Here is a 17,044-nt window from a genome sequence, read left to right on the forward strand (position 1 = left end):
AGATTAAAAAATTAACTTGATATTTAAAAACTATTTATATACGATGTTTGATTTTGAAAAGTTTGAAAAAATAAATTATTTAATACACTACGTAAGGGTAGTTAGGAAAATGAAGGAGTGGTCAATGAAAGAGAACCATCACCACTAAAATTAGGGGTGAAGCCTATATGATCCCCTTCTGTGGTATTCTGAGACTATTTCCTTCATTTAGTGATAGACATCTTGTATTTTTTCACCCATTTATAAATATCCTTCTCTCTCCTTCACATCTAGCCCAATCATAGTACAATCCTTGAACTGAGACCACAGGTTGTGGCTCACTATACTCTAAGTCTGTATAGGAGTAATCTGAATAGAGAAAAATCTCCCCACTTTAGAAAAAGAGACAATCTAAATGAAAGTTAAGTGCTTGCTTATTTGTATACATTTACATACTCAGCTTGCAAAGTGAATATTAATGACCTATATAACTGGTTTTGTATTACCAGGAGGTTTTTTGCCGATCCCTGAGAATTAGTCTCTAAGAAGTGTATGAGATATATAATGAGGGTTATGCAATGGGACTCTTGAGATTTTTTCCTCCTGTATAAGAATGTGTAGATTCTCACCACTATTTATCATTTAGATTTACTCTACGTTTGGCCAGTAGTGCTGATGATGATTCAAGAGTAACTTAAAAAGATAATTCATACCTCCATAAATCTCTTATAAAAAAGATATTTCAGAGTCCCAAGATGACGCTGGTTGATGACATTTGGGCAGAGAGCTGAGAAAGGAAGAACATGCTGTATTTCACAGATCAACGGTAGTTTATCACATGAACCAACAATATTCTTTTTTAATATTCTATCCACTCAGACCCCTAAGTTTTGAGATTACCGCAGGCCTCCTTTTCTTGTCCTCTATAGGCAGCAATTAGTAATTCCAATCCCCCAGTTCTAATTTTTTGTACCTTTACATCAAACTAACTTATTTTTCTGTACCCTCTCCCCTTATCACAGAACAGTGAATCATTGTGCAACAGGATTCACAGATTTGTAGAAAGCACAAAACTGGACAACCATAAGTTTGTTTCACACTGACCACCATTCATCTAATATCTAAATTTTAAAAGAAGTAACATTTATAATCTTAACAGCAGTGGAATAATTATACTGGACTTCCAGAATAGTAGCTGGACCTAAATGGAGGGAACACAATTACACTCAAACTTCAAGGAACACAGAGAGACTGGATTTAACCAGAGAAGTGACACTGATCTTGTAAGAAATAAAGGGCTCAAAATTCAGGCATCAGGCACTTACTTCCCATGGTTTTATTCCCAGATATTCAAAGCTGGAACCTGTATGGGCTTCAGCTTTGAATATCCGGTTATTTTTGAGCCAGCTAAAACATAGCTATTTAAGTAAATATTCATCATTTAAGCAGCCAAAGGTTATCGCATCGGAGGAGCCATCTTGCAGCCGTTGCTGCCTTTACCCCGCGGCTCTGAGCCTGCCTGCCTGCATACCTGCCGGGAGAACTTTTCTTCGGCAGCTGCCTGCCTCGGTTCCAGCCCCAGCCGCCTCACCCGACGCCTTTCTTACTGCTGGGCCGGGCGTGTGAGCTTGCTCCGCCCCCCAGCCCCTGCCGGGAAAACTTAACTTCGGCTGCTCAATGGCGCGCAGCCGTTTGGCGCGCCAGCTAAGGCGCACGGCAAAGGCGCGTGCCTTTGCGAAGCGGCTGAGCGGAGTATAAAATCGCTTCCCATCCAGCTTCCAGAACCGATCATTCAAGACTTCCCAGCAAACGAGAGAACCTCCTGCAAACAACAAACTTCTGCAACAAACTCCTGCAAACAACAAACTTCAACTACTTCAACCTAGACCAGGATATCCCACCAGCAACCCGGATCGACTCAACAGCTAAGTATTTGCATGACTCTATCCTCTTGCATGTCTTACCAACAGCTCCGACCGACTCAACTACTAAGTACCTGCATGACTCTATCCTCCTGCATGGCCTTACCAACTGCATGCTAAAGCCAACCTGGACACAACATACTCTGTCTCATCTGACCAATCCAACACTCGCCAGTATTATCCTCTACCAAGTCAATCCTAGCTCCTGTATACCTGATTTTCTATCTCCTGGTTATTACATAACCTAGCCAGTCCCTTCCTCCCCCAATTCTCTCAACCAGCCTCCCTCAACTCCCTAAACATCCCCACCTCACGCCCCGCTTTCTCACCAATTCAATAAGGAGCACCATGTCCAACTTCACAAGAAAACTTCTAGCCCTCCTCCTCCTCTATCTTCTTAGCTCAAGGAAATGGATCCCCAGAGCCTTAGCATTCGAACCCATCCCTACCTACCCCACCTGGAACAGATTCACCAAACCAGGCAAACCTCTTCTACCCTCCCGTACCCTACATGACTACAAGGAATCAGGCCCCTTCCCAATCTCCATGGTCAATACCTCCCGACACTTCCCTAGACCATCACACAAAAGAAACCGACTTCTAAAAAGCCTACCAATCAGACAGTCCATAACCCCCCCCCCCCCCAGAGCACCACACAATCACTGGTGCCTATATGAACATTCGTTCGGCTAGAAACAAAGCCCAACTGATTAAAGATTGGCTAGAAGAAACCCACCTCGACATACTTCTTTTAACCGAAACGTGGCTAATTTCCGATCAAGACACCATCATTGAAGATCTACTTCCTATAAACTACAAAATCATCCCGCTACTAAGACATACCAGGAGAGGAGGCGGCCTAGCTATAATCCTCCGAGACCACTTCCAATTCCAAACTCTAGACTCCAAAATGACCAATGACCTGGAAATCCTCTCCTGCAAACTATCCAAAGCAGACTGTAAAGATAACCTGACCATTACAGTATTCTACTCCCCCCCTAACAAATGGAACCAAGCTAAAGAAGATCTTTACGAATTCCTCCTCGCAAACTCAACTGCTGGCACCCACACCCTTCTCAGCGGCGATATAAATCTACACCTGGAGCAGGTTTCTAATCTCTTCTCCTTCCTAACATCCCTAGGATTCTCTAAACCACCCCCAACCAAAACACATACTAAAGGACATCACTTAGACCTGATCTCATTCCTTCCCAATACCCCCGCTTACCCCAGCATAAGCTTTAAAGACGAAACCTTGACCACCACCCCTTGGTCAGATCACCTCCGATGCAATTTCAACTTACTCTGGCTCAAAAAACAAAACCAAAGTCCACCAAGAACCACCCATAAAGAAAAAATAATATGGACTAGAGGTCAACTAAATCCTGAAGAATTCTGGTCCCATTACAACCCAACACCCATCACAGACCCAAACCCCAACTTCATCCCAAGTTGGAATAACTTCAGCATCCAGGTTCTAAATGACCTGGCTCCACTGAAACCCTGCAAGAAAAAACACCGCTCATCTGCCAACTGGTTTGACGCCAACCTCCTAGCGCTGAAACGAGAAGTGCGCAAATTAGAAAGAATTTGGTGCAAATCCGGCACAGACACTGACAGATACTCCTGGAGCATAAAAGTTATTGAATACAAAAGAATGATCAAAGAGAAACGCTCCAAATATTACGCCCAATCAATCAATACCCCATCCCTGAACAGCAATAAACTCTTCAGACTAGTCAATTCCTTATTTGACATCAACTCATATAAAAGCTCCCCCACAGATCTTCCACCTTCCCCAACAAACCTAGCCAACTACTTTGCCCCCAAAATTCATATCTTTAAAACTACTTTTACAACAACAAACACCAGCCCACCAACCAACCTACATACCCCAAACAATGAAGGTTCAACCGCTGACATGACTTGGAAACGCTTTGAAAACCCAGACTGGAACCTATTTCTCGAGCTATACTCTAAGTATTCCAAATCCAACTGCCTACTAGATAACTGCCCACCCTCCATCATGAAAATAGCTCTCCCCACCTTCAAAGTGGAGCTCTTCAACTGGGTCACCCTCTGCCTGTCCACCGGTTACTTCCCGCTGGAGCTCGGCCACATCCTCATATCTCCAACTATCAAAAACCCCAAAGAACCACTCTCCACAGCCACTAACTACAGACCCATTGCCAACATTCCCTTCTTCCTCAAAATCATGGAAGGCCTTGTCAACCGGGACCTCATGTCATACCTCGAGAAGTTCGACATCCTTCATGACTCCCAGTCTGGATTCCGCTCTAACTACATCACGGAAACCGTCCTAGCGTCACTAACCGACTACCTCCTCCAACTATTCTCCAAGGGAAACAGCGCTCTGCTACTCCAGTTTGATCTCAGTAGTGCCTTTGACCTGGTAGACCATGACATTCTGCTTAGTTGCCTCGATTCCATAGGCATTTCGGGACAGGTACTAACTTGGATCACAGGCTTCCTAAAAAACCGCACCTACCAAGTCCACAATGAGGGAACCTACTCCCATATCTGGTCAAACCCCTGTGGAGTTAGAACATAAGAACATAAGAAGTTGCCTCTGCTGGGGCAGACCAGAGGTCCATCCTGCCCAGCGGTCCGCTCCCGCGGCGGCCCATCAGGCCACTGCCTGAACAGTGGTCTCTGACTAATTTTGTAATTTACCTCTAATCCTGTCCCTATAACCTTACCTCTACTCCTATCTGTTCCACAAGGCTCCCCCCTATCACCTTCCCTATTCAATATCTACATGGCTTCAATGGGACACATGTTATCTGCCCGAAAGCTGAAATCCTACATTTATGCAGATGACATTACAATTGTCATCCCCATCTCCTCACTGTCACAAGAAACAGAACAGCACATCTCTTCAGTACTCAACATGGTCGAACACTGGACCACCCGGTTCAAATTAAAACTAAATCCAGAAAAGACGAAACTCTTCCTTGCAAGTCCCAACCACAAATTAACAACCACCACCCTACAACTCAACGGTCTAACTTATCCTATCAATCCCACCATCAAAATCCTTGGAGTCATCCTGGACCGCTGCCTGACCTTCGAAGACCACACCAATGCTCAGGTCAAAAAATGCTTTTACACCCTCTGGAAACTCTGGCGGTGCAATAGCATCAGGCAAGAGGAGCAGCAGAAGCAAAGAGGAAAGCAAGAGAGTCAGCAAGAGAAAGGGAGAAAAGCAGTTTTAAAGCTGTTTTAAAGCAGAGGAGGGAGACAGAGAAGAGCAGGAGGCTAGGGGCAGGGCGAGAGTTAGCTCCGCCCACCCCCACCGCGTCGGAGAGTCAGAAACCGAACTCCCTTTGTGAAGGGCCTCAAGAAGGGCCAAGTCACTACACCCAAGAGCACAGGGAAGGACTGAAAGGTAAAGAAGCGGCAAGCACAGAAGGTAAGAATAAGCAGGAGCAGAAGGGACAAACACATTCAAGCAGCAGTAAGGTAAGGAAGAGAAAGGACAGCACACACAAGAAGGCATCAAGGCAAAAAGCAGATATAGAAGGAACAACCACACACAAGCAAAAGTTAGGCAAGGTTGTGCAAAGGCAGCAGGCACAGAAGGAACACGTAAACTTAACTGTTTTCTTAAAGTAGTAACCCCGATGGAAGCAGAAGGTAACCAGAAGATGAGCTTTCCAGTGTTCTGCACGGACTGTCATATGTATGACTACCTCCCCTCGGGGAGACAATCATACGTATGCAGTCAGTGTCAGGAGCTGAAAAGCTTGAGGAAAGAAGTCAAGCGACTTGAGGACAAGATAAAGGAGCTAGAAGGAATGTACACCACAGAGGACCCTACCAGGGTATTTGAAGACTTCAAGAGTGAGAGACACATCGAGAAGGAAGTCAGGGAACTCGAGGAATTCATTGAGGAAGCATACAGGAGGAGGGTGGAAGAGAACGAACTCCAGAGGAGAGATGAAGTTACACCAACACCAACTTGGAAGGGGGAGCAAGAAGCAGGTGACCTCATAGAAGACACCCACAGAAGAATACCGCACAAGGGGGAAGAATTGGCTAGTCGATGCCCAGAAGAAGAGAGAGTGAAGCACGCTGAGGACATTGACCTGAGACCGAAACGAAAATTGAAGAAGGGAAAGTCAACGATCCTGGTGGGAGACTCGATACTGAGGCATGTGGACAGCCACATAGCAGGAAGGAGAGAGGATCGACTGGTGACCTGCCTCCCAGGAGCGAGAACCAAGGACATCGTGGACAAAATTGGGATGATCCTGGATGGAGCGGAGACGGAAGAGACCGCAGTAATGATCCACATTGGGACGAATGATGTCAGCAGGAGAGACTACAGAAGAGGCACGCTGATAGAACAGTTCAAGATTCTGGGAAGGAAGCTGAAGATGAGGGCCCAGAAGATAGTATTCTCAGAGATCCTACCGGTACCGAGGGCAGATGTGAAAAGGCAGGAAGAACTACAATCAATAAATGCGTGGATGAGGAGATGGTGTGAGGAAGAAGGATTCCTCTTCGTGAGAAACTGGACAACGTTCTGGGGCAAGAGCAAGCTGTCTTTTTTTGCTGACTGTCTCCTTGGCCACTGTCTGTCTGTCTTTTTTTGCTGACTGTCTCCTTGGCCGCTGTATGCCTTTTTTGCTGACTGTCTCCTTAGCCGCTGCTTGTCTTTCTTTTTCTGTGTGTCTCTTTCTCCTTATCCGCTGTCTGTTGTTTTGTTTTTTTCTTTCAATCTCTCTCCCTGGCTCCCTGTCCTTCTGTGTGTGTCTTTCACTGCCACCTTTTCTGTCAGTCCCGTCTGTTTGGCCCCTGTCCATGTGTGTGGAGATGTTAGGGGGATGTCGGTGGAGGTCTTGGATGTCGGGGGAATATTGGAGATCTTAGGCGGGATGTAAATTATTGCGCCCCTTCTCCCACCTACCTTTTTTTTCAAGCAGCAAACGGCAACCGGCACAGAATAACGCTGCTGGGAGAAGTAAACCGCCACTCACAGCAAATCGAATGCGTGCGCGCGCACGCCTCACGCATCGCAAGCGCGCACGCTTTACCAACTTCTCTGCCGATTTGTCTGTCGACCACGGTGCTACAGACGCACGGAGCCACGAAAATTGAAGTGCGCATGCGCACTAAAGTAATTATTATTATTGATATTACTAGTTTTTATAAACACAAAGATGAGTTGGCAGGTCTGTATGTTACATGGCTGCCAGTGACAAATATAAACAGTATCTTATGGAAAAGAAGAAAGGGAGCCAAAGCCAGAGCAAAAAATGAGTTTTCAGAAGGGAAGGCAGTGTGTAAAAGTAGTTAGAGCAGAGAGAAAATACCATATATACTCAAATATAAACAGAGTGCCCTAAGTAATGCCATAAACAATCACTAATTTTTCAGTTTTGAGTCCAAAAAAGCTGAAGGAGAGTTGAAAAATATATTCCTACTAGAGGCCACGACACCCACCAGAATACCTGGCCTCAGTCATACATTCAGAAAACAGAAAAATCCTTTTAAAATACAAACCCATACATTAAAAGTACTATTGTACACAAACGAAACCTTAATATGCCAAACTCCGCACACAGTACACCACAAAAGAAATAGAAAGAAATGGATTTCTTCCCAAACAGTTATAATTATAAAAACAGACTCAAATGTTCAAAATTGACTATTTAAATTACTAAATTGAAAATAACATTTTTCCTATCTTTGTTATCTGGCAATTTTATTTTTCTGATCATCTTGCTCATTCTTTGCTCGTAACTCTGTTTCCAAGGCCTCCTTATGCATTTTCTGGTTCTTTCACCTCTTGCATTATATTCATCTTTTGCACTAATTTTAATATTCAGTTTTCTTCCATTTTTCTGCCTCCATCTCAAATCTGTCTTCCCTCCTCTTCCCCTTCCCTCCGTCTACGTGCATCATCTCTTCTCTCCTCTTCCCCTTCTCTCCGTCCACATGCACCATCTCTTCCCTCCTCTACCCCTTCTCTCCGTCCACATGCACCTCTTCTCCTTCTCTCCATCCACGTGCGCCATCCATCCATGTGCCATCTATGTGCCACCATCCATGTGCCACCATCTCAAATCTGTCTTCCTTCCTCTTTCCCTTCCCTCCATCCACGTGCACCATCTCTTCCCTCCTCTTCCCCTTCTCTCCGTCCACACGCACCTCCTCTTCTCCTTCTCTCCATCCACGTGCACTATCCATCGATGTGCCACCATCTCAAATCTGTGTCTTCCCTCCTCTTCCCCTTCCATCCGTCCACATGCACCATCTCTTCCCTCCTCCTTCCCTTCCCTCCGTCTACATGCACCATCTCTTTCCCTTCTCTCCGTCCATGTGCACCATCCACCATGTGCCACCATCCCCTTCCTCTCCTCTGCCCCTCCCATTCAGCATCTCTCCCTTCTTTTTCACTCCCTCCCCACCCCCTGGTTCCACTAAATGTTCTCCCCAACCAATTCCAAAGCATCCCTCACTACGAAAACTACAAGGAGGTTGCCGGCATAGCAGCAATTCTCTTGTGCTGCCCCTGACCTCCTCTGCACCGTTGCTTTACTGTGATCTGCCCAAGCAGAACAGGAAATTGCTTCAAAGGGGGGTGGACCGTAGCAAAAGAACAGTACAGAGGAGGCCACAGCAGCACTGGAGAATTGAATAACAGTGGCTTAGACACTTTTGTCCTTCAGTATCTGCTCCTCCCTGCCCCAGACCGACATTGCACTTACAGTTCCGGGACTCAGGAAGCAGACGCTCTGTGCTGGTGAAGGGCCTTGAGTGTCTGCGTGTGCGCTCAAGGCTTGATGGACTCCCTTCAAGAATCCCGGACAGGGAGGGAGCCAGCAGGCCTTGAGCACGTGCAGATGCTCAAGACCCTTCACCATCACCAACACAGAGCATCAGCATCGGTTTCCCGAGTTCCGGAACAAGTATAATGTTGGTCTGGGGCGGGGGTAGTGGAGTATAGAAGTGCCGGTCATAGGGGAGGGGGGTAGACAGCAGTGATAGTTATCGGAGTGGGGAGAAAACAGTGCCGGTCATTGGAGGGGGATGGAGGATAGCAGTGCTGGACATTGGGGGAGGGGTGCAAAATAGCAGCATTGCTCAGTGGGTGGGGTGAAGAGGGGAGGAAAAAGCACCAACGTCAAAAAAGGAGGTTCAAATATAAACCAAGGCTCCCATTTTTGGGTCATTTTTGGTCCAAAAATCTCAGTTTATAATAATAATAATAACTTTATTTTTATATACCGCAATATCACAAGCAGTTCAGAGCGGTTTGCAGAGGAAGAGACTGTATACAGACTTTCAAATTACATTAGCATGCCAAGAGTAGTCAAGATTTATCCGCAAGCATTTCAAAGATACAACAAGGCAGGAAAGGAGTCAGAGAAATTTATCAAAGAGATAGGTTTTAATTGATTTCCTGAAGGTTTGGAAGGAGGGTGCATTTGAAATGAAGGTGGTTAGACATTTAGTCCATTTGTCTGCTTGGAATGATAATGATCTATCAAGGAATCTCTTATAGATACAGCTCTTCAAGGATAGAAAAGCAAAGAGATAGGCACTACGGCCCTGATTCTCCAAAAGTGCGTCGTCCCGATTTTAGGCAGCTGTAGGCGTCCTACAGTTGTCTAATCAGCTAATCGGGATGCACATTTTTTTTAAAAAATGCTCCCCAGGCAGGCCGCCTATATTGAAGGCGAGGCCCGCAAGACACCTAGGCCATGATTCTGTATAGGACGCCCGGGAGAGGCGTCCTATTCAGAATCGGCCTACTCTAAACCCCGATTCTGTAACCGGCGTCCATGTTACAGACGCTGGTTAGAGAATCGGGTTAGATTAGACACGGCCCGCTACACTTATCGCGGCAAGGGATCTCTCTTCAGAGGAAATCTTTGTTCTACAATCCAGAAACAGGGAGGTCATATCCAAGTAATATTTTTCCCACTAACCAAGGATTCTCTCTCTTACGTGTAACTCTTGTCAGTGTTTTGCAATTAAGAGTGTTTTATATTCTACATCTGTGTGTAGGAAAGCTCTTGGTCCATTTCTACTTGTGTTCTTTGGCCTTGATATGAAGGAGTTTTCTCCTTCCTTTGGTTACTCTTGAGGTCTAGGAAAGTGTTTCTCAACTTGGTCCTGGAGTACCCCCTTGCCAGTCAGGTTTTCAGGATATCCACAATGAATATGCATAAACTTGATTTGCATACATTGCCTCCATTATATGCAAATTTCTTGCATGCATATTCATTGTGGCTATCCTGAAAACCTGACTGGCAAGGGGGTACTCTGAGAAACACTGATCTAGGACACCCACAGGAGTAATCTGTGGTGCTTCATTATCATCAGTTGATTCCATAATTCACAGTAAATCCTTCATACTCTATTTATTTAAAGTCATTTGGAAGTCAAGATTTATTTCTAGTCATTGGGAGGAAAAGCCAATTAGTTAGCTCCCTCCAGCACTTTGTCAACATAATATATTATGTGCAATCTTTATTCAGCTGAATCCTCACAAATCTGAGTTCTAAGCGGGTTATGAGCATATTTTAAGAAGTTCAAAGAGAACAGGCAATAAACACTGTGCTTTAGCTTAGCAGGGTGGGGCACAAAATTACTTCATCTGATTTACATTATAAAGTAAAATATGCTAATCATAGGTCATGTACCTGGATCAAGGTTATACTGTTCCAGTAGCCGGAAGACCAGTTTGCTAAGTCCTTTGTGACTGAATTTATCCATTCTCATATGAGGTAAGGCCTGGTATTGCCTAAAACCAAAAAAAAATCAACACATCTCTTTCATTTATTTAATAAAGACCCACACAGTAAGTAAGTTCCACTGTATGTTTTCCTGTCAGAATTGTGAGCAGTTTTACAGTGGTTCTGATACAGCAATGTTTCTCAACTTCAAGTACCCCAAAGTTCCAATCAGCGGAGATTTTGAAATGGACTTCCCCCAAAACATACAAATTGTAATCATGATATAGAAAATAAAATTATTTTTTCTAATTTTGTTACCGAGTTATTTTATTTTTCTAATTGTGCAGGTCTGAGTTTGTGAGTTTTTTTCCCATCTTCTCAACTTTTTTGTCATTTTTCTCTCTCCTTTTCATTACAGCTTTTTTCTGTATCTCTCTTCAGATTTAATTCATTCTTACTATCCAGTCTTCAAGTTACCTCTTTTTACTGAACCTGCCTATAGATTTCCCTCTATTTCCCTCATCCTAGCTCTCCTATTCTTCTTCCTCTTATTCTCCAGTCTGCCCCCATTTTTCTCCTCATCCTTCAGTACAGTGTCTCCCATCTTTCCCTCTCCATCCTTCCCTTTAGGGGCAGATTCTGTAAAGGACATCTAACTTTAGGCGTCCAAAATATTGACGCCATTGACTTATGCGTCCAAATAAGGGCTAGATTCACTAAGCAAACCAATCCTGTACTGATCGGTTTGCGACCCAATTCACTAACCTGTGTACCGATCATCCTCCGATCTGATCCATGCATGCAAATGAGGGGAAATGGCATGCAAAGCAGGAAGGATGTGATTCACTAAACTTTCTTCTGGCACACCGACTGGCTGGCCGATCAAAAAACAAGCGACTGGTGAGGACCAGTCACTTGTGCTAAAACCCTGCTCTCTGCCCCGATCTCCTGCTCTGACCGCCATGCTCTCTCCTGATCTCTGCCATCCTTTCCCACAGTGCGAGCCCATGGTTTTAACCCGCAGGTTAAAAGCAGGGCTGCACTGCGGGGAAGGGCAGCAGAGAGCAGGAGAGTCGGGGCAACAAACCCCAGCATCCCTGCAAGTTTCCCAAGTGCCCATGCAAGGCCTGTTGTGAGCTCCTTTCTCCTTTTCTGCCATTTAAAGCATCTGAAGCACTTTTATGGGCCGTGAATGAGTGCTGGCAACCCCTTTGCCGGGGCTCAACGCTAACCTGGCTAAATTCTGTCCTAGCTTTCATATTCATTGCACTTGCCCCTCGCCCCTCTCCCCCCCACCCCCCCAGCCTCTCCAGATAGCATGCGCAGACCATCTACAGGAAAAGCAGATGGTCTGTGCATGCATTAGGATCGCTCACTAGCGATCCGTGTGGTCGGTGGGGGGGAGGGCATTCCTCCGATCGCCCCCATTTGCATGCTGAACCTTGGTGAATTGGTCGGCCTGCCGTGGATCAGCCATGGATTAGGCACAGAGAGGCAGGTTAGTGAATCTAGCCCAAAGTGGGTATTAAGCCCAATTAACAACTAACAATTCATGGATGCCCATCAGAAAAAGCTGCGCCTGAGATAGGCTTGGGGGTGGCTTTGATTTAGACGTCCATTTACAGAATCGCATGCCGCTCAGCATCCTAATGCATCTACCCAACGCCTAAAATGTAGGCGTTACAAAAGCAGGTCTACTTTTTTTGTTGTTGTTCTTTAAATATGCTTTATTAAGAATAATTTTCAAGGTACAACAAAAGAACAAAAAAAAAACCCCAATGATACAAGCATATAAGATCAGTATTCAGATAATGAAATAACAAAGGCACAAAGCAGGAAATCTTCCTCCTCTAACCAGTAGGTACCCATTAAAAAAAATATACAAAATAAGTACCAATAGATATGTCTGAATGTGATACATAATGCATAAAACAGGACCAAGTGTGCAACACTTTACAGTGACAAGAAATGAAGAACTTTCTAATTCAAATTTGTGTGTCAAACATACTAAATTTCACCATATAGAAACCTGAAGGTCACCATGTTGTTTCCAATTTTTAAGGATCACCTTAAGAGCTAAAGCAAGTAAAATATCCAAAAGTCTAGTATGATCCTTAGATATCGGATTTGACAAAGCTGTGCTCCTCCATATCACAATAGGTAGGGAGAGTTCAGCCGTGAGATATAATATGTGTGAAATAATGGGCTACACCGAAACCCAGAAAGATTGTAGGCATTTACATTCATATAACATATGTATCAGTGTTCCACAGTCTGCATGATGATGCCAACATTTATCCGTAGACAATTGACCTATATGAAACATTTTGTGTGGTGTCCACAGAGCTTGGTGAGAGATAAACAGCAGAGATTGAGTCAGGGATGCTGAAAAAGTAAGTTTGAAAGTATTGGACCAAAAGTCCAACCATTGATATCACGTCAACTGCATAGCCAAATCACATTCCCAGACCATCTGCAGGGCTTGTAAGGGTGAATCCGAAAAGGACTGGAGAGGTTTATAAATCCTTGAGGACAAAGTGGGATGGTCCAACCAGTGCAGAGAAAGCACAGTTACTTACCGTAACAGGTGTTATCCAGGGACAGCAGGCAGATATTCTTTACGCATGGGTGACGTCACCGACGGAGCCCTCGGTACGGACCTTTTTAACTAGAAAGTTCTAGTTGGCCGCACCGCGCGTGCGCGAGTGCCTTCCCGCCCGACGGAGGAGTGCGTGGTCCCCAGTTAAGATAAGCCAGCTAAGAAGCCAACCCGGGGAGGAGGGTGGGACGTAAGAATATCTGCCTGCTGTCCCTGGATAACACCTGTTACGGTAAGTAACTGTGCTTTATCCCAGGACAAGCAGGCAGCATATTCTTTACGCATGGGTGACCTCCAAGCTAACAGAGAGGGATGGTTGGCCATTAGGAAAATAAATTCTGAAGTACAGATTGGCCGAAGTGCCCATCCCGTCTGGAGAAAGTATCCAGGCAGTAGTGAGTAGTGAATGTGTGAACTGAGGACCAGGTGGCAGCTTTGCAGATTTCCTCAATGGGTGTGGAACGGAGGAAAGCAACAGAAGCGGCCATAGCTCTCACCCTGTGGGCAGTGACAGCACCGTCCAGTGACAGACCGGCCCGAGCATAACAGAACGTGATGCAGGCCGCAAGCCAGTTGGATAGCGTCCGTTTAGAGACCGGGTGACCTAGACGATTAGGGTCGAAGGTCAGGAAGAGCTGAGGGGACAAGCGGTGAGCCCTTGTACGATCAAGATAGTAGGCCAGGGCACGCTTGCAATCAAGACTGTGTAATGCCTGTTCCCCAGGATGTGAATGAGGTTTCGGGAAAAAGACAGGCAACACAATGGACTGGTTGAGGTGAAAAGCCGAGACAACCTTGGGAAGGAATTTAGGATGGGTACGCAGAACCACCTTGTCATGGTGAAAAACAGTGAACGGTGGATCGGCGACCAGTGCATGCATCTCACTAACCCTCCTGGCAGAGGTGATGGCAATGAGGAAAAGCACCTTCCATGTTAGAAGTTTGAGCGAAGTTGTGGCAAGAGGCTCAAAAGGAGGTTTCATGAGGGCTGATAAAACCACATTCAGGTCCCAGACGACCGGAGGAGGCTTTAGAGGTGGTTTGACATTGAAGAGGCCTCTCATGAATCGGGAAACCAGTGGATGAGCCGTGAGAGGTTTTCCGAGGATAGGCTCATGAAACGCAGTGATGGCACTGAGGTGGACTCTGATTGAGGTAGACTTGAGGCCCGCATTGGACAGAGAGAGCAAATAGTCCAGTACAGTTTCCACCGCTAAAGAGGTGGGATCGTGATGATGACGGAGGCACCAAGAGGAGAACCTGGTCCACTTCTGATGGTAACATTGGAGGGTGGCCGGTTTCCTGGAGGCATCCAAAATGAGACGGACAGGCTGAGATAGATTTCCTGGAGAGGTCAGCCCGAGAGAAACCAAGCTGTCAGGTGGAGCGAAGACAGATTGGGATGCAGCAGAGACTGATGCTGTTGCGTAAGTAGAGTAGGAAACACAGGAAGAGGAATGGGCTCCCTGACGCTGAGCTGAAGCAGGAGAGAAAACCAGTGTTGGCGAGGCCACCGAGGAGCGATGAGAATCATGGTGGCCCCGTCCCTGCGGAGTTTGGATAACGTCCGCAACATCAGAGGTAGAGGAGGAAAAGCATAGAGGAACCGATCCGTCCAATCGAGCAGGAATGCGTCCGGGGTCAGGCGATGGGGGGAGAAGAGTCTGGAACAGAACTGGGGCAGCTGATGGTTGTGAGGAGCTGCAAAGAGATCCACCTGCGGAGTGCCCCAGCGAGCGAAGATGGAGTGGAGCGTGGGAGGATCTAGAGTCCATTCGTGAGGTTGAAGGATGCGGCTGAGATTGTCGGCCAGGGAGTTTTGTTCGCCCTGGATATAGACAGCCTTGAGGAAGAGATTGCGGGCCGTGGCCCAGGTCCAAATGCGGAGAGTCTCCCGACATAGGAGGCGAGACCCGGTGCCGCCTTGCTTGTTTATGTAGTACATGGCGACTTGATTGTCTGTGCACAGGAGAAGAACCTGAGGGCAGAGAAGGTGCTGGAAGGCCTTGAGAGCGTAGAACATGGCTCCGAGTTCTAGGAAATTGATGTGATGTAGACGCTCCTGCGGGGTCCAAAGTCCCTGGGTGCGTAGATCTCCCAGGTGAGCTCCCCATGCATAAGGGGAGGCATCCGTGGTGATAATCATGGAATGAGGGGGCAGATGAAAGAGAAGGCCCCTGGAAAGATTTGAGGAGTTCAACCACCATTGTAGAGATCGCTGAAGAGATGATGTCACAGAGATGGGATGAGAAAGAAGATTCGAGGTCTGTGACCATTGGTTGGCTAGAGTCCATTGAGGTGTTCTGAGGTGGAGTCGCGCTAGGGGAAGCACATGTACCGTCGAGGCCATGTGGCCCAGGAGGACCATCATCTGTCTGGCAGGAATGGAGTGATGAAGGAGCACCTGACGACAAAGGTGGAGCAGAGTCCGTTGACGGTCGGAGGGGAGAAACGCCCTCATTAGTGTGGTGTCGAGAACTGCTCCAATGAACTGAAGGCGCTGTGTGGGAAGCAGATGCGACTTGGGGTAGTTGATCTCGAACCCCAGGAGATGGAGGAGAGAGATGGTATGATGAGTGGCTTGTAGCACAAGTGGAGACGTAGGTGCTTTCACTAACCAATCGTCCAAGTAGGGGAACACCTGGAGGTTGTGAGACCTGAGGAAGGCCGCCACCACAATGAGGCATTTGGTGAACACCCTGGGTGATGAAGCGAGGCCAAAAGGTAGCACTTTGTACTGATAGTGGCGGTGGTGCACCTGGAATCGCAGGTAGCGACGTGAAGTCGGATTGATTGGGATGTGAGTGTAGGCCTCTTTGAGGTCCAGGGAACATAGCCAGTCGTGCTGAGAGAGAAGAGGGTAAAGCGTGGCAAGGGAGAGCATTCTGAATTTCTCCTTGACTAGACACTTGTTGAGATCCCTGAGATCGAGAATGGGACGGAGGTCTCCTGTCTTCTTGGGAACCAGGAAGTAGCGGGAGTAGAATCCCCGACCTCTTTGTTCCGGAGGCACTTCTTCGATGGCATTGAGAAGAAGGAGGGATTGGACCTCCCTCAGAAGGAGGGGGGTTTGGGTTGAATGAGAAGCAGACTCTACGGGAGGATTGTCTGGTGGAAGAGTCTGGAAGTTGAGAGAGTAGCCGTGGCGGATGATGTTGAGGACCCACTGGTCCGATGTGATGACCTCCCAACGGCTGAGGAAGATGTGGAGCCGGCCTCCGATTGGTTGAGGAAGAGGCAATGAAGGCGGGAGACTGGCTATGCCCTGGAGAGAAGAGTCAAAAGGGCTGAGATGGCTTGGCAGGAGGAAGAGGCTTGGCAGGTTGATTGGACTGGGCACGAGCCTGGGTGTGCTGGTGCGGACGGGGCCGCCTAGGTTGTTGTGAAGGTGGATTGAGCGGCCTAGCGGAGAACCTGCGCTGATATGAGGACTGTGGTCTGTAAGGACGAGCAGGTGGAGCCTTTTTCTTAGGTTTTATGAGAGTGTCCCATCTGGTCTCATGGGCTGAGAGTTTCTGTGTGGTTGTATCCAGGGACTCCCCAAATAATTCATCCCCAAGACAGGGAGCGTTGGCTAGTCGGTCTTGATGGTTGATGTCCAAATCAGAGACCCTTAGCCAGGCCAGGCGGCGCATAGCCACAGCAATGGCAGATGCACGGGAGGTGAGCTCAAAGGAATCATATATAGAGCGCACCATAAATTTTCTCAGTTGGAGCAGGCTGGAGATTTGCTGCTGGAACAGTGGGACCTTGTGTTCCGGAAGGTACTTCTGCATGGCGGAGAGTTGGAGGACCAGATGTTTCAAGTAGAATGAAAAATGAAATGAATAGTT

The 17,044-nt window shown here is 46.7% G+C and overlaps 1 protein-coding gene across 2 annotated transcripts in view; it reads right to left on the reverse strand.

The window, feature by feature from the left end:
- Positions 1 to 17,044, reverse strand: part of EXD3 (exonuclease 3'-5' domain containing 3) — a 411,655-nt gene that overhangs the window by 197,857 nt on the left and 196,754 nt on the right. For both annotated transcript variants that reach the window (XR_004540939.1, XM_033961769.1), the window contains exons 9-10: positions 10,580 to 10,680; positions 693 to 766 (exon numbers count right to left, since the gene is read on the reverse strand). Coding sequence is in view for 1 of the 2 variants with exons in the window: in XM_033961769.1 (XP_033817660.1) it covers positions 693 to 766; positions 10,580 to 10,680 (175 nt within the window). In the remaining variant the exon portion in view is untranslated. The remainder of the gene's footprint in view (positions 1 to 692; positions 767 to 10,579; positions 10,681 to 17,044) is intronic.

The sequence above is a fragment of the Geotrypetes seraphini genome, chromosome 10 (genome assembly GCF_902459505.1).
Source record: "Geotrypetes seraphini chromosome 10, aGeoSer1.1, whole genome shotgun sequence".
Lineage (NCBI taxonomy): Eukaryota > Metazoa > Chordata > Amphibia > Gymnophiona > Dermophiidae > Geotrypetes > Geotrypetes seraphini.